The sequence below is a fragment of the Aquarana catesbeiana genome, linkage group LG13 (assembly GCF_042186555.1).
Source record: "Aquarana catesbeiana isolate 2022-GZ linkage group LG13, ASM4218655v1, whole genome shotgun sequence".
Taxonomy (NCBI): Eukaryota; Metazoa; Chordata; class Amphibia; order Anura; family Ranidae; genus Aquarana; species Aquarana catesbeiana.
In genome coordinates this window covers 53,108,077-53,131,835 of record NC_133336.1, presented here as the reverse complement: position 1 = coordinate 53,131,835, position 23,759 = coordinate 53,108,077, and the positions used below count along the sequence as shown (strand labels likewise).

The 23,759-nt window shown below is 44.8% G+C and overlaps 2 protein-coding genes across 2 annotated transcripts in view; one reads left to right on the top strand and one right to left on the bottom strand.

Annotated features, from left to right (window-relative positions):
• The window catches only part of BAG5 (BAG cochaperone 5), a 41,250-nt gene extending 32,978 nt beyond the window's left edge, over positions 1-8,272 (bottom strand). Inside the window, exon 1 of the mRNA XM_073609168.1 lies at positions 7,959-8,272. The gene's annotated coding sequence lies outside the window, so the exon portion shown is untranslated. The remainder of the gene's footprint in view (positions 1-7,958) is intronic.
• COA8 (cytochrome c oxidase assembly factor 8) lies at positions 8,095-22,873 on the top strand. The gene is made up of 5 exons (XM_073609170.1): positions 8,095-8,260; positions 15,633-15,830; positions 16,296-16,359; positions 17,695-17,785; positions 22,479-22,873. Exons 1-5 carry the CDS (start codon positions 8,153-8,155, stop codon positions 22,564-22,566), a joined length of 549 nt encoding a protein of 182 aa, XP_073465271.1. The 5' UTR covers positions 8,095-8,152; the 3' UTR covers positions 22,567-22,873.
• Positions 22,874-23,759: the final 886 nt, after the last annotated feature.

The window sequence follows — 23,759 nt, the reverse complement described above, 5'->3', positions numbered from 1 at the left end:
CTTGGTGGGAAAGAGATAACAGATTAACAAGTCTGCAGTTGCCTCTTCTCTGAACTTAGGTCTCACAAGGACTAATGACCCCTGACCTTTACCTTTTACATAAGGGCAGCTGTTGCACCTTGCTCTGCAGCAACAGATCACCAAATAAAAAAGAAAAATGATTCCTTTCCCAGATTAAAGTAGTTCTAAAGGCTGAAGTTTTTTTACCTTTATGCATTCTACGCAAGAAGGTAAAATAACTTATGTGTGCAGTGCCCCCCCCCCCACCAATTCTTACCTGAGCTTCCTCCGATCCAGCAATGTTCACGATAGCCTTGGCTGTCCTGGGAATCGCCCTCCTCATTGGCTGGGACAGCAGTGGGAGCCCATTGACTCCCAATGCTGTCAAACACAGCCAGTGAGCCAATGAGGAGAGAGCAGAGGGGGGCCGAGCCACGGCTTTGTGTGTCTTATGGACGCATGGAGCAGCAGCTCAGGAGCAAGCATGCAGCAGTGCCCCCAGCACAGGCGACTTTCTCTGGGGGCACTGCTTGAAGGGGAGGAGTGCCTGCAGGGAACCGATAAGAAGGAAGATTGGAGCTGCTCTGTGCAAAACCACTGCACAAAGCAGGTAGGTATAACATATTTGTGATTTGAAAAAAAAAAACAAAAAAACAAAACAAAAACAAAACAAAGCTTTAATACCACTTTAATCCCTAGGTCCCAAAGCTGAAGTTAAAACAAAACAGTTGCGGTAGGTATCCGTGAGTTCAAAAAAAAAAAAAGGTATCGGTACTCTTAGGGTTCCTTCCAACGGACGTGTCCGTGTACGGAGCCCGCTCTGCTCAGCGGGGGACCGTTCCGTCGATCCCCGCTGAGCAGAAAGATGACAGGTCCGTCTCTGCACACTGTGCAGGGACGGACCTGTCAGATCGCCGCTCTCCCCTATGGGGGATCGGATGATGACGGACCGTAGAGTCCGTCGTCACCCGATCCGATGACGGATGGAAAAGTAGGTTTTTCCTCCGTCACTCTTTTTTGGATCGGAGCGGGTCGGATGTCAGCGGACATGTCACCGCTGACATCTGACGCTCCATAGAGATCTATGGAGCATCCGTTCAGCTCCGCCTGTCAGTTTTTTAGGCGGACCTGAACGTGTGAAAGAGGGCTTACTCGTAAAAAAAAAAAAAAAAAAAATAATGGTATCGGTGCATCCCTGTATGTTTATTTAAAAAAAAAAAAAAAAGACGAGGGTTTTGTAACCCTTTAATTATAACCCCTTACCCTTAAAAAAAAAAAAAAAAAAAAAGTATAATACGAATTAAAAAAAAAATAAAAGCCAACAGAAAAGCTAAAAAAGCTGAAATACCTAGCAACAAATGATGCAACGGATAATAATTATTTCTATCGGCTAATTTAAAAAAAAACGCCAAAGCTCAAAAACGCGCAGTCGTACATAACGCATCAAAATTGTGTTAAAAACCACTGAGAAAACGCTCAAAGACGCTACGCTAAGGTGTGAATGCAGCCTTAATTTCCTACTGGATACTTTTTCAGGGTATTTTGCATTCCCTGCTGCACCAACTTAGAAGCATGAGAGAAAGAGATCTATGGCCAAAGCTTTTTTGGTCATACTTCTTTTTTTGCAATTTTTTGCAGTGCTCAGCCAGACTATTTTGTTCCAGGAGCAGGACAGAAAATCTCTGTACCAGTACCGCCACACAGCGCTATATATTGTATGTAGCTGATGTTACGTACAGTGCTGACAGCCACTATATGTGTTAGAGAAGGAAAGTGTTTTTTTTTGCATCAGCTTGGTCCAAATGAACTATTTAAGTTGCGCTTCAAAGAAAACATGTGCAAACTAATTTTGTCATTATACTTACATGTCTTACATTGATTTCAATGGGCAGGGGCGCTTTAGGTGCGGTGTATACACCGCTCCTAGAGCGCCTCAAAGATGCTGCTTGCAGGATTTTTTTTTTAACGTCCTGCCAGCGCAGCACCTCAGTGTAAAAGCACTCAGGCTTTCACACCGGGGAGCATAAGATGTTTTTCAGGCGCTTTTTTAGCCCAAAAGCACCTGAAAACCGCCTCAGTGTGAAAGGGATCTAACTGAGCTCTGCTCTCATAACCGCACCCCTCTCCTTAGAGATATCTAACAAGACCTGAAAGCATGGGACAAAATATACCTCTCATGGCTTTAAAGGGCAGCAGTTCTGAAAGTGTACATCCTCCCATGTCTCATGTATGGCTTCCAAACTATCCCAATACTTCTGCTAAGTTCTTTGTTCCCCTAAACGCAAGTTTAGGGCCTTCATTTGGAAAAATGCCACCCCTCGGATAAGCCTTACACAGTTATCACTCCCCCAAACCAAGGGGGAATAGTTATTTTTGGGCATGCCAGCTCACAAGAATAGTGGACTGGAAAATCAACTCAGCCTACAAGGTGTGGGTCTTAAACAAGCTTAAATAGCCAAACCTATATCGTCAATGCCTTGATTCAAACTCAAACATAACCAGGGTTGGATCTGGGAAATCCTCCTATAGCTAGCACCTTGAAATGTTTTGGGATAATTGTAGGTTCCTTGGTGTTTCTTTAGTCATGGGTCCTCCTACCCGATTCGCTTGAACCCTGATTTTGAGCTAGTGATGTCAAACTTTCCAAAGGGCTGTTGGCTGCACGCTCAACCAACGGATCACCATTTTTTCAAGAACCAGACCTTTTGCAACAAGATCTGCTTTAGCTGATCACATACAACTCAACTAAATACACCTGTGGTCATATCTTTAAATCCGCCATTATCGGAAGGATCCTAGAACTCAACACCTTTTTCTCGACTCCAACCTTGGCTCTGATGAAGAAAGTATATCCTTTAAAATGCATCATCTAGTTAAGAACCCAGCGAGGTCCCCCTCATCTGTGGAGCCTGCTGAGTCCAGGACCTTTTGGGCTATGGACGAATAGCTCGATGACCGATTTTAATTCACGCGTTTGAGTATTTTTTATCTAGTTCGAATTTTAAAGTGGGAGTAAACTCCCATGCATGATTTTAACCTATAGGTAAGCCTATATGTAATAAGCTTACCTTAGCTCTTCCACCTAGCAGCACTGGGGTCGTTGGTTCAAATACCGACCACGGAACTACCTGCCTGGAGTTTGCATGTTCTCCCTGTGCCTGCGTGGATTTCCTCCGGGTACTCCGGTTTCCTCCCTCACTCCAAAGACATGCTGATAGTTTAACTGGATCTGGTCTCAGTTGGCCCTGGTATGTGTATGTGAGTTAGGGACCTTAGAATGTAAGCTCCTTGAGAGCAGGGACTGATGCGAATGTATAAAATATATGCAAAGCACTGCGTAAATTGATGGCGCTATAAAAGTACCTGTAATAAATATGCAAATTCTGACTTGGACAAGAGAAGTCAATAATTGGCTGGCCTCCTCCCACCTCACTATTGGCCCTTGAATGCAACAACCATGCTCACCAACCAAAGAAGGAGAAATGGACTTTCGTTGTCCCAGTTAATTTGTTTAGCCACTTGCTGACTGCAATACATATAATATTATATACATATATATATATATATATATATATATATATATATATATATATATATATATATATATATATATTTAATATATTATATATATATATATATATATATATATATATATATATATATATATATATATATATATATATACATACATACACACACACACACAGTGATGACGGAAAGTATGCAGACCCCCTTAAATTTTTCACTCTTTGTTATATTGCAGCCATTTGCTAAAATCGTTTAAGTTCATTTTTTTCCTCATTAATGTACACACAGCACCCCATATTGACAGAAAAACACAGAATTGTTGACATTTTTGCAGATTTATTAAAAAAATAAAACTGAAATATCACATGGTCCTAAGTATTCAAACCCTTTGCTGTGACACTCATATATTTAACTCAGGTGCTGTCCATTTCTTCTGATCATCCTTGAGATGGTTCTACAGTTTCATTTGAGTCCAGCTGTGTTTGATTATACTGATTGGACTTGATTAGGAAGGCCACACACCTGTCTATACAAGACCTTACAGCTCACGGTGCATGTCAGAGCAAATGAGAATCATGAGGTCAAAAGGAACTGCCTGAAGATCTCAGAGACAGAATTGTGGCAAGGCACAGATCTGTCCAAGGTTACAAAAAAATTTCTGCTGCACTTAAGGTTCCTAAGAGCACAGTGGCCTCCATAATCCTTAAATGGAAGATGTTTGGGACGACCAGAACCCTTCCTAGAGCTGGCCGTCTGGCCAAACTGAGCTATCGGGGGAGAAGAGCCTTTGTGAGAGAGGTAAAGAAAAACCCAAAGATCAATGTGGCTGAGCTCCAGAGATGCAGTCGGGAGATGGGAGAAAGTTGTAGAAAGTCAACCATCACTGCAGCCCTCCACCAGTCGGGCCTTTATGGCAGAGTAGCCCGACAGAAGCCTCTCCTCAGTGCAAGACACATGAAAGCCCGCATGGAGTTTGCTAAAAAAACACCTGAAGGACTCCAAGGTGAGAAATAAGATTCTTTGGTCTGATGAGACCAAGATAGAACTTTTTGACTTTAATTCTAAGAGGTATGTGTGGAGAAAACCAGGCACTGCTCATCACCTCTCTAATACAGTCCCAACAGTGAAGCATGGTGGTGGCAACATCATGCTGTGGGGGTGTTTTTCAGCTGCAGGGACAGGACGACTGGTTGCAATGGAGGGAAAGATGAATGCAGCCAAGTACAGGGATATCCTGGACGAAAACCTTCTCCAGAGTGCTCAGGACGTCAGACTGGGCCGAAGGTTTACCTTCCAACAAAAGAATGACCCTAAGCACACAGCTAAAATAATGAAGGAGTGGTTTCACAACAACTCCGTGACTGTTCTTGAATGGCCCAGCCAAAGCCCTGACTTAAACCCAATTGAGCATCTCTGGAGAGACCTAAAAATGTCTGTCCACCAACGTTTACCATCAAACCTGACAGAACTGGAAAGGATCTGCAAGGAGGAATGGCAGAGGATCCCCAAATCCAGGTGTGGAAAACTTGTTGCATCTTTCCCAAAAAGACTCATGGCTGTATTAGATCAAAAGGGAGCTTCTACTAAATACTGAGCAAAGGGTCTGAATACTTAGGACCATGTGATATTTCAGATTTTCTTTCTTAATAAATCTGCAAAAATGTCAACAATTCTGTGTTTTTCTGTCAATATGGGGTGCTGTGTGTACATTAATGAAGAAAAAATTAACTTAAATGCAAATGCCTGCAATATAACAAAGAGTAAGAAATTTAAGCGGGTCTGAATACTTTCTATATATACACCAAAATTTCGGCCACCGAAACATATTGCCCGAAAATGGCCTTTTTGGCAATTTGCTGAAAGAGAAAAATGGCTGATAATGGAGCCGAAAATGGGGCAGGGCCTGGGTTCCGCCCCTGCTGCTGCCCATCACGGGGTGTCCTATAGCGCAGAAGGGAGAGCCGCCGCTGCCTGGTTGGTTACAGCGCCGGGAACATAACAGCTTTCAATTTCAATGGCTGTGCGTTCCCCGCCGCGCGCTGTCACATACAGCCCCTCCCCGTTGTCCGGGGAACTTTGATAGACAGATCACCCCTCCATTCCTGGGACGGCGCTGTAATCAACCAGGCGGCGGTGGCTCTCTTCCCCTGCACAGGCTGGCCGCGCTGGGGACACAGGCTGGCTGCATCTGATGGGCACAGTGAGGCTGCATTGATCTCTTGTACCATGTCCCCAGTCTCTGACCATCTCCTGTACCATGTCCCCAGTCTCTGACCATCTCCTGTACCATGTCCTCAGTCTCTGACCATCTCCTGTACCATGTCCTCAGTCTCTGACCATCTCCTGTACCATGTCCTCAGTCTCTGACCATCTCCTGTACCATGTCCTCAGTCTCTGACCATCTCCTGTACCATGTCCTCAGTCTCTGACCATCTCCTGTACCATGTCCTCAGTCTCTGACCATCTCCTGTACCATGTCCTCAGTCTCTGACCATCTCCTGTACCATGTCCTCAGTCTCTGACCATCTCCTGTACCATGTCCCCAGTCTCTGACCAACGCCTGTACCATGTCCCCAGTCTCTGACCAACGCCTGTACCATGTCCCCAGTCTCTGACCAACGCCTGTACCATGTCCCCAGTCTCTGACCATCTCCTGTACCATGTCCCCAGTCTCTGACCATCTCCTGTACCATGTCCCCAGTCTCTGACCATCTCCTGTACCATGTCCCCAGTCTCTGACCATCTCCTGTACCATGTCCCCAGTCTCTGACCATCTCCTGTACCATGTCCCCAGTCTCTGACCATCTCCTGTACCATGTCCCCAGTCTCTGACCATCTCCTGTACCATGTCCCCAGTCTCTGACCATCTCCTGTACCATGTCCCCAGTCTCTGACCATCTCCTGTACCATGTCCCCAGTCTCTGACCATCTCCTGTACCATGTCCCCAGTCTCTGACCATCTCCTGTACCATGTCCCCAGTCTCTGACCATCTCCTGTACCATGTCCCCAGTCTCTGACCATCTCCTGTACCATGTCCCCAGTCTCTGACCATCTCCTGTACCATGTCCCCAGTCTCTGACCATCTCCTGTACCATGTCCCCAGTCTCTGACCATCGCCTGTACCATGTCCCCAGTCTCTGACCATCTCCTGTACCATGTCCCCAGTCTCTGACCATCTCCTGTACCATGTCCCCAGTCTCTGACCATCTCCTGTACCATGTCCTCAGTCTCTGACCATCTCCTGTACCATGTCCTCAGTCTCTGACCATCTCCTGTACCATGTCCTCAGTCTCTGACCATCTCCTGTACCATGTCCTCAGTCTCTGACCATCTCCTGTACCATGTCCTCAGTCTCTGACCATCTCCTGTACCATGTCCCCAGTCTCTGACCATCTCCTGTACCATGTCCCCAGTCTCTGACCATCGCCTATACCATGTCCCCAATTTCTGACCATCTCCTGTATAAAAATATTTTTTTAAAGACAGTCATTTTTGGTATCGGTCAGTTTCAGCATCGGTTTTCGGCCTAGTGTATTTTTTATTTCCGGTATCGGCACCAAAAAACCCATTCGGCGCACCCTTAAAATATATATATTATACACGTTGCAGCTAGCAAGTGGATTACCGGGATTATGGCTGAAGATTAGAGGTGCACCGAATGGAAATTTTGGTGCTAAAACCAAAAATGCAGGATGAACTTAGCCGAAAACGAAAATGACAGGTTTTTAAAAAATATTTAAATTTTTGTATATAAATTGTATTATATTTGACTTTTTAATTAATATCATCAATTTGTTTGGGGGGTTATAATTTCCTAGCAAAATGCCTCCGGGCTCCTGGGGCACCGAGGGCTCCCGCTTCTCCTTCCTGTTGCAGGTTCATCCATTGGTTTACTTTACTGCCTGGTGCGGTGGGGGGGCTCTGCTGTAAAATCACATCCCCCACCCCCAGCGCCTCCAGGACCACATTTATTATGGAATTCAGGCAGATCACGTAGTCTGAGGCCACACAAACGCTGCTGGCGATGTTAAGCAACCCTTGGACTGCTCCGCACATCTGAACCGGCCAATGTGAACCCAGGAACGTGCTGGACGCCGTGCTGGAACACACACAAAGGCGGCGGAGGGTCCCGTTCTTCATGTGATGTATCCATTGATTTTATTGCTGAAACACATGACCACAGCGGGGTTCTGGATCCAAAACTCTACAGAGGCCACCATGGAAGCAAACAAGCCCACGCTGTGACGCAAAAGCTAACGCAACAAATGGTGTTAATCAAACCTGCGCTCGGCGGATACCCCCGACGCCAAGGGGCGCTCGCTGGCGTCAGGAGTGCGATTAAAACGCCTGCACACTCACCAAGCCTGCCCCTCAGCTCAATGCCTCCCCCTATCTCTGTCACTGACCTATAGAAGGAGCCTGCACTCACCTCACACCCAGTCAGGGTCACTGGAAGAGCCGGCCACGCCCCTCCTCGGGCTCCCAGGCACACCGCTCAGCGGCGGCTTCACCGGGGCCCAGCTGTCTGGCATGCAGGCTGCAGACGTCTGCGCAGTTCAGCGTTGCCATGGCGACCCCGGAGGTGACGTCCTGCCGTAAAGCCGCGCAGTGCGGCGCTGGAACATGGCGGCGCCCTGCGTGCGTGTGACCTGCCTCCGTCCCCGGCTCGTCCTATTCTGCCGGTACCGGCACCACGGAGACACGTCCGGCTCTGAGCGGAGCGCCCCGCAGGTGACGTCACCGGGCTCACCCAGAGTGCTCTGCGGCTGAGCTGTGTTTGGGGGGGGGATATGGCTGTGGAGGGGTCAGAATGGCGTACTAAGGAGGGACTGTGCTGGGACTTATCAAGGACTAAACCTATTAGAGGACCAAACAAATCTAGATGTATTATATATCCACCTACATGGGCTCTACAGCGTTTTCCTTTCTTCATTTTTGGCATTAAGATAAAAAAAAACCCCAAATATTCTATATTTTCTGAAATCAGGCGACCTGTAGAATAAAAAAGATATTATACAACATAAAAAAATGCATCTTTTATCTTTTTTATTCTACGGCTCGTCTGATTTCAGAAAATATAGAATATTTGTTTGTTTTTTTTTAATTTTACAGCAAAAATTTCCATTCGGTGCTCTTCTAACCCACATTTATTTCAGTATTTTTTCCCCAGAAAATATAGATTTGATAAAACACTTGTACAGATATTATACAACGTAAAAAAATCTTATATTAGTACAAGTTTTATATATGTACAGATATTATACAACGTAAAAAAAAAAGCAAAAAAAAAAAAAAATAATTGCATCTTATATCTGTACAAGTGTTTTATCAAATCTATATTTTCTGGGAAAAAAATACTCAAATAAATTTTGGCTAGAAGAGGACCGAATGGAAATTTTGGTGCGCAAACTGAAACGTACATGTAGCGCTACCACCAGAGGAGCCGCTTAAACGCTTCAGCCCCGGAAGATTTTACCCCCTTCCTGACCAGAACACTTTTTGCGATTCTGCACTGCGTCGCTTTAACTGACAATTGCGCGGTCGTGCGACGTTGCACCCAAACAAAATTGACGTCCTGTTTTTTCCCCCACAAATAGAGCTTTCTTTTGGTGGTATTTGATCACCTCTGTGGTTTTTATTTTTTGAGCTATAAACAAAAAAAGACAATTTTGAAAAAAAAAAAAAAAAGCAATATTTTTTACTTTTTGCTATAATAAAAATCCCCCAAAAATATATAAAAAAAAAAAAACATTTCTTTCTCAGTTTAGGCCGATATGTATTCTTCTACATATTTTTGGTAAAAAAAAAATCGCAATAAGCGTATATTGATTGGTTTGCGCAAAAGTTATAGCGTCTACAAAATAGAAGATAGATTTATGGCATTTTTATTATTATTTTTTTATTAGTATTGGCATCGATCTGCAATTTTTATCATGACTGCGACATTATGGCGGACACGTCGGACACTTTTGGCACTATTTTGGGACCATTGTCATTTATACAGCGATCAGTGCTATAAATATGCACTGATTACTGTATAAATGACACTGGCAGGGAAGGGGTTACACACTAGGTGGTGATCAAGGGGTTAAGTGTGTCCTAGGGAGTGATTCTAACTGTGGGGGGATGGGCTACCACTGACATGACAGCTATCACTGCTCCTGATGACAGGGAGCTGTAGATCTGTCATGTCACTAGGCAGAACGGGGAAATGCCTTGTTTACATAGGCACTTCCCCGTTCTGTCGTTCTGTGACACGATTGCGGGACACCGGCGGACATCGAGCACGCAGCGGGTGCGTGCACCCACAATGCCACGTCTTAAAGGGGTCGTACATGTACGCCCATTTGCGCAGCAATGCTAATGTGCGGACGTATATCATCGTGCACTGGTCAGCAAGCGGTTAAAGGAGAAGTCCAGCCTGAGCTCGTTTGGCTGTACCTTCTCCTATGGGTCACATGAGTGCAATACGTTTTGCACTCCTGTGACCCGTTTTTAACAGAGCGGTCTGAAGTCTGCTCTCCACTGACGTCACACAGATCAGTCCGGGCACCGCGTCATCCTGACTTCGGAAGTCTGGATCCGCCAGGTGCCTGGACTGACACCCGGCTCAGCCTCTCAGCAAGCCGCTGAGACGTCCGCTCCCCACCCCTCCACAGCTCAGCGCTCCAATGAGCGTAGATGGAGCAGAGCAGGAGAGCTGCTGATTGACAGACAGCAGCTCTCTGCTCGGGGAGCTGAGAGAACCGAGCCATCTGCAATGTTCAATCGCTCAGTTCTCAGTGAAGAGGCGCCGGGGGACAGATGCAGCATCAGACCGATTCTGCATCCACCTAGGTAAGTATGATTCTACAATAACCCACAAACCCATACTTCTCTTTTAAGTTTGCCAGTCTGACTCTGCCTCTCAACCCCAATAACAGCCTCAGCCCCCTCTGGCAGACCTGACAATAGTGTAAGTGCAAGGACCAATGAAACCACACACGTTATGATAAAACACAGAAATTATCTTTACTGCAATGTTTCTGTGGAAAAGAGTAACAAACAGTAACCGTATATATTAAAGTAATGCAACTGGAGAGCAATAACTGAGATTAAGAGCAATATAGCTCAATACAGGCTGCTTTCAGGGAATTCAAAACCTGAGAATAACCCCAAGAGCAGAGGCAAACACTTCAATATAAATAAATAAAAAAACAAGTTAGTGTGCACAGGAAAATGAACAAATTGCATTTTCATAAAGACCTGAAAGAGGAATCTCCCGTCAATAAACATAGGAAGGAAGGTTGTCCTGCCTACAGGCCACCTTAATTGGAATGGCCCAGCTAGTTGCTCCAGGGGGTTAAGGTTGCCCTTCACTAAATCTGTGGTGAGAAGGGTCCCTTGAGGAGTGAGGATAACTTCTCACCCAACACATGATGGGTCGGTCTCTTGAGAGGATGCTTAACTCTTCACTTTGTCTTTTCCACTGGCTCAAGCACAGTAGGCTCACTGGCCTCTTCTACCTCCTGCAGATCAGTTTCTATTGCTTCTGCGGTGGATCCTTCTCCATCCACTGTGGAAGAGGGAGACACCTCTGGCCCTCCTGCTGGTAGGAATCACATCTGAGGACAATAGGGGCTAACAGCCACTTCACCAAATCTGTGTTGGTCCCTACAATTAACGAACTTCCCGTAGATCCTGGCAACCAAGGACACACAATGGCCAGTGTCTCAAAATTCTGGCTTTCCAACCCTCAATGGATCTCATGATAACCTGACCCACAGGTATCTATCACAAGGGTAATCCTCTGCTTGAATACCCTAGATCTCTATATCTTCCAACTTTTGCAGGGACATGTACGACAAATACCTCTTGTAAAAGTCTCTGGTCAGCAAAGTCACCTGAGCACCCGAATTAAGAATGGCTTTTGTATAGATTCCTTCCACCAAAACAGGCACTACAGGCAGAGGGCCTACCAACTAGGCAGGAGACTTGGTGGAAACATCTGGAACAGCAGGTTTGCGTGACTGGACTCATGCTTACTTGGTCTTCCAGCGCAGAGAATGCTGTTTCTGGTAACGTTTTGGAGGCTGATAGCGTTCCTCACTCAAACAGGGAAGGTTCTTCTTGAGGACCCAGGCCTTCTCTCCATCCTTGGGTCACTTCTCTGCGGTCCACGCCAGTCTTCTGTCCACCTTGGTGGACTAAGACATTCTCGCTGGTAGAGACCTACACCTCCACAGTTTAGACGGACGTCTGGATTCATTGGCCTCTTGCCAGGCGCTGTAGACAAAGTCGGAGGCACACCAGACAACTCAGTGAATTTCGCTGTCAGCGTGTTGATCATCTCCATCATCTGGGATACCTGCATCTTCAGTGCGACTACCTCAGACTTGCCGCCCAACGATCCGGTTATCATCTCTACTAGCTGCGACACCTGAGTCTTCAGAACCCTGATCTCCGGAGCACTATTAGCTGTGCTGGCCAACTCTTAATCTGACAGCAGATTCCGACCCCTGGCTCTTGTGTTTGTTCTCCAGAATGGCTTCTTCTCTCACTAATTTAATGAGCTTAGGATACTTCATGGACATGGCATCGGCTGAAGTCTGCAGCCGAATTCAAACTGGATCAGAGCGTGAAGCACCTCTCAGGATCTGCTGCATTCTAGTTTGATCTACGGCAGAAGGTTGCATCCCCTTCTTTGATATGATCTGATGCAACATCCTATTCAATCATCTGATATATTTGGACAGGCGTTCACCTTGGTGTTGGAGGGCATGCTCAAATAGATAAATTAAGTCTGCCGCTGTCTCCATGCGCCCAAACTCCTGTAGAATATTCAGGTAATCTTGAGTGATGCAGTCTTTCTTACTAAACTTCAGATTGCGGATAGCTTCTGAGGCAGGGCCCCTTAGATTCTTTGCTTCTTGAGAGTCTCAGGAATGTTCCATTCATCCAAAGCTTGTGTGGCCTGGTCCAGCCACTCTTCAAAGTTGTCCTCTCCTGTAGGCACTGGATTTCTTCCAGGAAAGGGCCTGAGTTTCTGGTACTTACTTCCAGAGCACGTCAAAGTGTCCTTTGGCAATTTTGACACAAAGTCTCCCATAGCAGCGAAGAGCTCCGGCCCAATCATGACCGAAGACAGCATGGAGGGCACCTCTTCCCTTGTGGCCTTAACTCGACTGGTACTTGCCAGACACCTGTCTGGTGTGTGTGACTGGATTAGATGAAACTCAGCCAGCTGCACGCTGGACCCTCGGAAACGATCAGGAATCCCTTGCTTCCATTCCAGCAGCACATGTGTGCAGGAGGCCTCACGGTCGGGTCTAACATCGATCACCCATGTTTTCTTGTCTAAGGACAATGTCTGTCTAAGGACAATGTCTGTACTACCGATCTGCTCTTCAGTCCAGTCCTCCCCAAGAAGTTCAATCACTACATTAGATTCTGGGCTGGCGCCTTCTTCACGACACCATTGTGTCACAGCAACATTTTTGTAAATATTTTATTATCTTTTCATGTGACAACACTGAAGAAATGACACTTTGCTACAATGTAAAGTAGTGAGTGTATAGCTTGTATAACAGTGTAAATTTGCTGTCCCCTCAAAATAACTCAACACACAGCCATTAATGTCTAAACCGCTGGCAACAAAAGTGAGTACACCCCTAAGTGAAAATGTCCAAATTAGGCCCAAAGTGTCAATATTTTGTGTGGCCACCAATATTTTCCAGCACTGCCTTAACCTTATTGGGCATGGAGTTCACCAGAGATTCACAGGTTGCCACTGGAGTCCTCTTCCACGCCTCCATGATGACATCACGGAGCTGGTGGATGTTAGAGACCTTGCGCTCCTCCACCTCCTGTTTGAGGATGCCCCACAGATGCTCAATAGGGTTTAGGTCTGGAGACATGCTTGGCCAGGCAGTCACCTTTACCTTCAGCTTCTGTAGCAAGGCAGTGGTCATCTTGGAGGTGTGTTTGGGTTTGTTATGTTGGAATACTGCCCTGCGGCCCAATCTCTGAAGGGAGGGGATCATGCTCTGCTTCAGTATGTCACAGTACATGTTGGCATTCATGGTTCCCTCAATGAACTGTAGCTCCCCAGTGCCGGCATCACTAATGCAGCCCCAGACCATGACACTCCCACCACCATGCTTGACTGTAGGCAGGACACACTTGTCTTTGTACTCCTCACCTGGTTGCCGCCACACATGCTTGACACCATCTGAACCAAATAAGTTTATCTTGGTCTCGTCAGACCACAGGACATGGTTCCAGTAATCCATGTCCTTAGTCTGCTTTTCTTCAGCAAACTCTTGTGCATCATCGTTTTGTGTGGGTACAGGACACTACAGTGGGGGGTGATGTGAGGGAGGTCAGAAGAAACTGTTTTGGGGGTATACGACACTACAGTGGGGGGGGGTGATTTGAAGGGGGCAGAAGACACTGTTTTGGGGGGTACAGGACACTATGGGGGGTGATGTGAAGGGTGGCAGAAGACACTGCTTTGTGGGGGTACAGGACACTACAGTGGGGGAGGGGGTGATGTGAAGGGGGGCAGAAGACACTGTTTTGGGGGTACAGGACACTACAGTGGGGGGGGTGATGTGAAGGGGGCAGAGGACACTACTTTGGGGGTTTGGGGGGGGGTGGTCAGAGGACACTACTTTGGGGGGGGGGGGGGGTTGTCAGAGAACACTGCTAGAGGACACTAAAGTGTGGCGGGGGGGGCGGGTGATGTGAAGGGGGCAGAGGACACTACATTTATATCTTTTTATTGGGAGCTTAAATTTTTTTGTTTTTTTGCTTTTTATTTTTTTATTAAGGGTGCCACCTAGTACCCTCCTCCTGCCAGGGGATCTTTGCTTTCCTCCATGTTGTCCAGGTGGATCTCAACCTCTGAAAGGTTGCCTATCCCTGCTGTAAGGCTTCCAGGACAGACCAGAGCTATTGCTGTCCTTAGTTTTCTAAATAAAAAAAAAAACGACAGGATGGCATCTTGTTAATTTAGACTGAGCTCAGCAATGGTAACCCCAGATTTTGTTTGGTAGAAGTCTCCTTTAAAAGCAGCCAGGCAGCTGGAAGTCAGCAATTGCAGTCTGCTTTTTACATCTCTGGCTGACTATAGTTCCTTTTTGATAAGAACAGTAGATGCTGCTCCGATATAGTAAAGATATGTTACAAACTATTTTTCCCTCTTTGTTATAGCACCCCATTTCCAGCAGATGTCACTGTTGCTATAGATTATAAAAAATTTAACATAATGGTTGTACTGCACTTTCTCCATATATTATACATGCTATATATACCCCATATATAGAATTTGTATTATTAAAGTACATTAAAGGTTATGTATAGGCATTTGTTTCACTTTAGAATCACTAGAACCCCTGTCAGTTTATTTATTGCTGACTGTCCCGGTTGGGTAGTGTTGCCTTTTTTATTAGTCCTGGTGACCTGTGGTAAAGAATAATAAATGCTCACTTTTTACTTGCACAAATTAGCATTTTATTATTTTTTTGAACAAATGTGAGCCTTTAAAAGGTAACTGCATTATGTTGGAAAAAACATAGCAAATAAAAGAAAAATAATATAGCACATACAATTGCTACACAAGCTATATTCTACTTTGATGCTATTAAATATTACCTTTTTACTTTTCAATCTCCAGTTCTGTAAAATTCAATGCAATATGGCAACCTGGAGGCATTCTGTACACTGTTGGTGTACAGGACTTCCCCAGAAATTTCCTGGCACCTGCAACAAAAATCTCATTTTTTGTGAGATACTCCCAAAGTGTTAATTACTTCTAAAGGGATGCAGACCCTGCAGCTTTCCTCATTAGAACTCTGAAAGTGCATCAGCTGATTAAGGTCCCTTTCACAAGGGCGATCTGGTCAGATCTGCCTGTCAGTTTTTCAGGCGGACCTAATCAAAAGGTCCATGAATTCCTATAGACACTGTCACTTTGCCCTGAATGGATAGAGTGACCATGTCTTTTAAAGCACCGCAAAAATACAAGCTTTGGTGTGACTCATACCGCAATGCAGCTTAGACTTTTTAATGTGAAATGAGTTTTGAATTGTAGCAAGCTATATTCTGTATGTTTGTGTTTCAGGCCATCACCTTCTGTCCTCCAGCACAATCTAAAAATGACTGGATTGGCCCTCCTGATCGATACTCCAATCTGCGACCTATAAAATACTTTATTCCTAATGATGAGTCCGATCTGGAAAGAAAACTCAGAGAATTGAGACAGGAAACACAAGAATGGAATCAAAGGTTTTGGGAAAACCAGAATCTTTCATTTTTTAAGGTGATTGTAATAATTGTTTGGGGGTCAGCTTTAAGTATTAGTAATAACAATTCAGATATTCATTTTTATGCACTCTAATATGAGCACCTGAATTTGAATTTGTCTTACTCTCTAGTACAATGACTGGGGGGGGTGCAGCACTAGGGTCTAGGGAAGAGATAAAACAGATGAACTTATCCTTAGGCTGCTGCTTCTTCTTTACTGTCCTATAAAAAGTTGAAAGTTAGTAGGTTACTTGGCTGTACTAGATGATTGCAGCAAAGAGTCGAGTCGCAAACCAGCAGGCCTCCTGACAGGTAGCCCAGCTTGGATTTTAACGGGGGAAAGACTGATAATTATGCACATGCCTCTCTTCACTCAGCAAAGTCAAACTTTAGCTACCTCTTAAAAAAATGTACCAAAACCACTGTCTGCCCTTCAATATGTATAATGCAATTGCACTGAGATTTTCTTTTGTGTTTTCAGGAAAAGGAAGCATTTATAATTTCAAAACTTAGCGCTTTAGGTCTGGGGCTGAAAGATGAACAAGGTAAGATGTGTTAACTTAAAACAGGAAGCTGTTTTATAATATCATCTTTATATGAAGCACTGTAGTCTACCGCTTATGACTTGCTTAACATGTAAAAAGTATTTATTGCATTTTAAGTTAAGACAAGTAAGGGATACAGAATGTAGAAATGAAGGGGAAAGGAGTTGAAAATATGTTATAAGTGAATCAAATTTCTGAAGCGAGAGGCAGGCTTGAGCCCATAACAACCTTTTTGGAAGAGTCCACCTGAAGACAATGGCGTAGATTAGAGAAATTGTTTGTGTTGTGAGAGTCCTGTAGAAGAAGGCTCCCAAATAGGGTAGATAGAGACGATATATCCTAGTAGAGTCTCAGCCCTGTAACAAGCAATAAAGTGACCATATTGCTGTTGATCCGCATTGGTGAGAGGACCAAGTAATCTTGTAAATGTTTGGAGGATGCGGGCAGGGGAAACACTATTTTGTCCAGGGGATTTTTAATTGTAAGTGCGGGGATGAAGAGACCTTGCAAGAGACCGGCCATGTCATTTATTTTAGGTTATTTCCATGTTTAACTTTTTGAGCCCTTTTTTATAAGCCTTTTTGCAGTTTGTTAGATGTCTGCTCATATGTTTTTGTTATTATTTCAAATATGGACATTTGTAGAATAGCCACTAAAGAAAGCGCTGTGGCCTAGAGTGTCATTTTGCTTTCGGCATAAAGGAGGCCTCCGATGAGAGAAATATGGAGGCTGCAATTGCTGAGCTTTTGTTTCTCTAAATTTCCTTTCCTCAAGTAAAACTTGTATTCTGATATAAAGGCCTATGAAGGTGTTCAATGCTCAGGAATCATAAACTTAAAGTGGTTGTAAACCCTTTTTAAAAAAATCCAAAAAAAAAAACCTGCAAGGCAAAGGCATGAATTACTTACCTGAGATCGCAGCCCCCACAGCGGTCCTCGTTCACCGCTCCGGCGGCTGTCATCTCTCCCGGGGGGTTACTTCCGGGTATCGCGGTTCCAGCGCTGCATATGGCCGGAGCCGCGATGACGTCACTCCCGCGCATGAGTGCAGGAGCCGCCGGTAATAGCACAGTACAGCTGTTTGCTTAAGTGCGCATGTGGCGATGACGTCGGCACATGCAAATACAGGGATATCTCCTAAACCGTGCAGGTTTAGGGGATATCCAGTGTAGCTACAGGTAAGCCTAATTATAGGCTTGCCTGTAGTATAAAGTGGTTGTAAAGGGTTTACAACCACTTTAACACACATCTCGTCTATAGCTTCCCTTAAAGCAGGTGATGTCTTTGTAACTGTTTATTGAATACATACTGAGAACATCCCAACTTTCCTTCACAGGACGCAAAAGGACATTAGATGCAGACGTGATGGCAGATTTTTATCAGGATTTCCTAAGTAAAAACTTTGAGAAGCATACACGCTATAACAGGTAATGGTCACATCTCTTTTTTGAATGTCATTTTTCCAGGTAGAGGAGTTGGAATAGCAGCAGGGCTTTCCACATTCAGCAAGTTACAATAGAAAGCTATATGACTTAAAATTACAGGGCCTAAACCTCTGTTTTAAAAAGTATTGCCATACAGTGAGAATTGGGATTCAACTGAATCCCCAAAAATGCTTATTTCTCTTTCTTGGCAAAATATCTGAGTTGATTTTCTTTTTATACAAAGACAGTAGGGTTGCCACCTGTCCGGTTTGGACCCGGACAGTACGGGTTTAGAATGCTGTTCCCGGGTTTCCCTCTGCCTGACACCCGGACACCAGTGCCGCTGACAGGGGGTACCATTGTGCCTCCTGTAGGGGGCCCAGCACACAGGGGGACCCGGACAGCCGGGGGATTGGAGCGGCAGGGGGGGACGGGGACAATTACAGAGGCGTCAAAACATAAGGGAGAGAGAGAGGCGACATTTAATACATTTAATTGTTTAAAAACAATCCGCTCACTCTCCATGTCAAAGCTGTAGGCATGTCAGTCTGTGAAGTCTGCTGTCCCATTCTCCCGATCCATGCTGCTGTTTCACTGAATCACTGGAGGAAGCAAAGGATACAGAGCCGCAGGGAAACTGCAGTGAGCTGTCAGCCTGGGGCGCTGTGACCAATCAGAGCGTTGCGGAGGCTTAACCACGTCTCCATCATCAGAGGCTAACAGTTCACATGAGTTTCCTGCGGCTCTCTGTTTTCTCCAGCAATTCAGTGATAACAGCAGCATGGATCGGGAGAATGGGACAGCGGACCTCACAGACTGACATGCCTACAGCTTTGACATGGAGAGTGAGTGGATTGTTTTTAAACATTTAATTTATTAAAAAATACCGCACCAGCAGCTACCTGTCGCCTCTCTCTTTCCCTTATGTTTTGACTCCTCTGTAATTGCCCCCCCCCCCCCCCGTAATTGCCCCCCTGTATGCTGGGGCCCCATGGTACCCCTGTCGGCTGACATGGGGGTATTGGAGGGAGGAGGATTTGTGCTGGTAGGGGAAGAAGATTTGTAATAGGAGGGGATGGGGATAATGGCACCCCAATCGTGAAGCAAAACTTCTTTTGGGTGACAGGCATCCCACAATTCTGTTTACGTGATTTTGCCGCGATTTGTCGGGGGACAATTCGTGCCGCGTTTGGGGTGCCATGCCATGCGCCGCTAAAGTGTTTAGGTTTGGCTTTAAGAAAAGGTGGCAACCGTAAAAGAGAGATTGGCTAATCTCCCAACAAAACTCAGTAGAGAGGTCTCTTGTAGACAGATGTGTTATTGGTTTGAGAAATGGACATGTTGGTTTTCTATTACACTGATTGATAGGCACTGCACTGAAATCTAGAGTAAGAGCAAATTAAAAACAGGCTGTAAAAATTTCTTTGAGGTTTATAGCATGTCAACCTCTATTGGAAATGGTATAAAGATCACATTGCAAAACCATGATTAATCAGCCTGTGCCAAACAGATTTCATGCATCCTGAGAGCCCTAAGGCTAGGTTCATACATATAAAGTTTCCATGTGGCCACGCTTGCGCTGGCACAGCAGCCCATTCACATGAACTGGGCTGCTGTACCTGCAGGAAGCACAGGGAAAGGGTCCTAGCCCTTTTTCTAAAACTGCAGCCACAAAGAAATAGTGTAATGTGTTTCAGCACACGGGAAAATGCGTCATGGTGGTGCCATTAAGAATTAATAGCATCCCCACACATCTGCTAAACAGCAGCCCATTTGTGCAGCGGGTGCAGTAACATGTGCGAGTCACATGCAGTGCCGCAGCCACATCGATGTGAACCTAGCGTAAAGCACAATGTGCGACAGTTCTAATTTTAACTGGACCTCATCTTCCCTGTAGAATTTATTGTGTAGCTAGCATTTTGAACTTTCCTGCAAAATAGAGGAAAACTAGTCATGATCGCACATAACACCTGCTTTGTTTTATTATGGTTCTCAAATGTCTTTGATGTATTGACTACCATTGAAGAAATATATACACAAGCGTTTCTTGTTGTGAGTCATTTACAAAGTGCATTTTTTCCATTATAGAAATCTTGAAAATGTTAGAATTTGATGTGTGTGTCTGTGTGTGTTGCATGTCCTAAGGGGTAAGTGGTCTTAGGGGGCCCTGCTATTCTCCCCCAGCAGTGCTACCAGTGCATATACTTGCCTGTCTCTACCAAGCCCAGATCTGTGCTTTGTAGGATGCCCAAATGCTGTACAGCTTCCTTTTTAAGCAAATATGTTAGGATTTTGCACAGTGCAGCCCCGATCCTCCTCTTCTCGGGTCCGCTGCCGGTGCTCCTGGCTCCTCCCTCCTACCAAGAGCCCCCAGAGTGAACAGCTTGCTGTGGGGGCACCCAAGCAGGCTCGCTCCCAAACCGCTACTTTGCGTGTCCATTCAGACACAAAGCTGCAGCTTGGCCCTGCCCCCTCTTTCTTCCCATTGGCTCACTGGCTTTTTTGGAGGGATGAGTCCCCAGAGAGCCTAGGCTCTTGTGCATATCGCTTGCATAGATTGCATTAAGGTAAAAAAACCTTGAGCCTTTAGATCCACTTTAAATCCGCACAGTCAGACCCTGCATCTTCCAAGCATGTGCACTGCAGACTCCTTTCATTACAGTAAAAGCTATATATACGGATACTCCTCGTTTAACGACCACTCGGACTTACGACCAGCTCTCCCCACCCGAATGATGGGCTATACATCATTGTATTGTACAATACAGTACAGAATATTCGTTTGTGTTCTGTACTTATGCAAATTAAAACAACGTTGTTGAGCTGGAGTTGTGTGTTAAGACCTTTTTTTCACAATACAGTACAGTACAGTAGTTAAGAATGCTTCAAATATTGATTACTTGTGACTCCTCGTTTAACAACCAATTCGTTTAACAACCAATTCGTTTAACGATCTGGTCGTTGGGACGAAACCTGGTCGTTAAGTGAGTACCTTTATATTACCTAAATGAGAGAAAAGTGTGGATGGCAAAACCTAAATGGAAAAGCCACCTTTATTGAAAACAATGTATCAAAACAGGTGAAAGCATCAAAGATAAGCAGCGGATGAGTGAGGTAACACGTTAGTGCGAAATGCGTTATGTTAGCGCTTACTCATATAAACCCATACCGGCACCATGTATCCTACTATACAAAAATGCAGACAAATCAGATGCTGGCCCAAAAAGACAGCTCTCTTTTTTTTTTTTTTTTTTTTTTTATTTGAATGCATTAAGATAAAAAAATCTTCTGCCTTTTAGAACCACTTCAACTTTATTGCTATGATAAGAGGGGCTAAAAAGCTCCTATGGGATAGCAACAGCAAGCGACGGGTTCCTTTTAAGGGGATAGCGGGGTACTATAAGGCCCCTTTCACATGGGGTAGACTCTATTATGGTCAGCAGGGGATCTGAGCGGGGGGGTGACAGGTCTATGTCCGCTCAGTTTATGCAGAGAGCCTGCTCTGCTCTATAGGCGACCTGGTTAAACGAATTCCGCTGTTCCTTTACACCGACTACCCTCCATCCGATCCACCTACATGGAGGAGAGCGTATTCCTTTACGTTTTGTTTTTAGCGGACTGGATCAGATTGGAGGTAGGCGTGTGTAAACGGACGCTGGTCTGTAGGGGTGAATGGAGGGTCTGATCAGTTCTGCCTGAAAAACTAACAGGCGGACCTGATCTGAACGATCATGTGAAATGGGCCTAAAAGTGATCAAAGAAAAAATACCAAGTTCACGGCAGCTACTGCCACTGTGAGTTTGTTTTAACCACTTGACCTTAAAGAGGGAGTCCACCCAAAAAAAAATATTAAAAGCCAGCAGCTACAAATACTGCAGCTGCTGACTTTTAATAAATGGCCACTTACCTGTCCCAGGGTCCAGCGATGTCGGCAGCCGACGCCGATCACTCGCTCGACTCTCGGCAGCTTCCGCCGCCATCCTAGGTGAGGGAATCAGGAAGTGAAGCGTTGCGGCTTCACTTCCCGGTTCCCTACTGCTCATGCACGAGTCGCGCTGCGCGTCGTAACTGGTCCCCGCTATCTCCTGGGACCTGTGTGTTTCCCAGGAGACAGCGCGGAGGGACAGGAAGAGGCATAGACTCCCGTGGGAGTCTATGCCAGAAGTGGGTGCAAATACCTGTCTTAGACAGGTATCTGCAACCCCCTCCCCCCTGAAAGGTGCCAAATGTGACACCGGAGGGGGGGAGGGTTCCGAAAAGCGGAAGTTCCATTTTTGTGTGGAACTCCGCTTTAAATCTACGTCATTAATGTTGAAAGAGTAAATTCTTGTGTGAATTTTCACCTTAACCCAGGTGTGTGTGTTTTACAATGTACAATCTGTAAAACTAACAAAATGTATTGATTGCAGGGATGAATAAATAACTGGTGGCACCTATTTCTATTCTTTCTATGTGGCAAAGGATTGATTAGATTAGATGCCTAAAGGCTGTACAAGCATAACTGAGCATTCTATGTAATGGATGCTATTTGCAAGGTGCTTTGTTGCATTGCTGTGCTTTACAATACCAAATTCAGTTGGAGCTTTGAGGAAACATTGTGAATAAGTAATGCGGAAGGATTATATTATGGAGCGCATAAAATAATGTTCTACCTTATTTTATTTTTTTTTTTTCTTTTCTTGCTTGTTACTTTCAGAGAGTGGTATAGAAAGAATTTAGAAATCACATTTCTTATGGGAAAAGTCAAACTACAGAGAGCATTGAGAAAGATCGGCTGGGAATAGACAAAACAAGAAAATTGACAATATTTGTTAAGTGGAAAAAAAATCGCCATCATTTACAAGAATACAGCCGAGTCTACAGACGTCATCCCTGCTGGCTGGACGGTTTATTTTTCCTAACAGTGTCTCAGATTACCTCGCATTGACATTCGGCTGAAGTTTTTTCGATAGGACAAGTGTTCAGAATCAGAAAATATCAGTCTATATTGTAAAACCTCAACTCAAGGATGCCAAATCCGTTCTTTAACCAGGGAGAGCTGTATACTAAAGGGTGTATATTTCTAAATATTAAAAGACTTTGAATGTTTAATGCTGTGATCTGTGTTCATTCATGGCTGCTAATGTTGGCTGCGTTGAAGCTCATTAGTCATTTCCTTCTTTTGAATCATTTTTAAAAACAGAGATGCTGCTAAGGAACAGTTGGCAGCATTATTTTATGTTTATTGTGGCAGTGGATTGGAAAGAGATGGCTACTTTAAAGGGAAAGTATAGTGTAATTACACTAAGCTTGTATTTAGTTATTTTAGTGTTTTCCCTAAAGAGACCCTGTCACCAGACCATATATGTCAAGAAAAATGTTCCTATAGAATTTTATATGTGCATTTCACCATATTTCATCCATGTTATTTACCTATAAAAGCCTCCCTTGTGTAGCTGTCCAAAATATGTGACTGCTGCTGGGTGCCACCATCTTGGATGTCAGCATAGTCAGAGGTAGCATTCAAGTGACATTCTATAGTATTCCCCTCACACCCCATCCTCCACAGCAGCTACATCAAAGGTTATATATGGAGGTGACGGCGTAGCGAATGACCTGGGCCAGCACTGACAGTAATCGGATACCCCCAGAAGACGAGGGGGTTGGGCCAGGCAATTTCTTCTTGAAGTAGAGACATTTGCTGGTAAGTTCAGAAGCACATTGCAAGTGAATAAAAAAATAATTTTTGGAAAGTAAAACATTTAATTTTTTGGCTGGGCATAGGCTCTCTTTAAAGTGACCAATTATTTTGCCCATTCAAGGCCTCCTCCCAAAACTGCACATACTACCCTTTTCTTTAGCCCCTTGATGGTCTATTTAGCCTCCAGGAGTGAAGAAAATACTCAGTACTTCTGAATATGGGTGAGCATTACTTGCTTTCCTTACCCCTAACATGACAGCATTGGTGCCTGGGGATTGGATCAGCACATAAGGGCAA

Coding starts and splice junctions, on each gene's coding strand:
- COA8 (XM_073609170.1), top strand. CDS start 8,153: ATGGCGGCGCCCTGCGTGCGTGTGACCTGCCTCCGTCCCCGGCTCGTC. Junction 8,261..15,632: donor CTGAGCGGAGCGCCCCGCAG/GTGACGTCACCG, acceptor TTTGTGTTTCAG/GCCATCACCTTCTGTCCTCC. Junction 16,360..17,694: donor GGGGCTGAAAGATGAACAAG/GTAAGATGTGTT, acceptor TTTCCTTCACAG/GACGCAAAAGGACATTAGAT.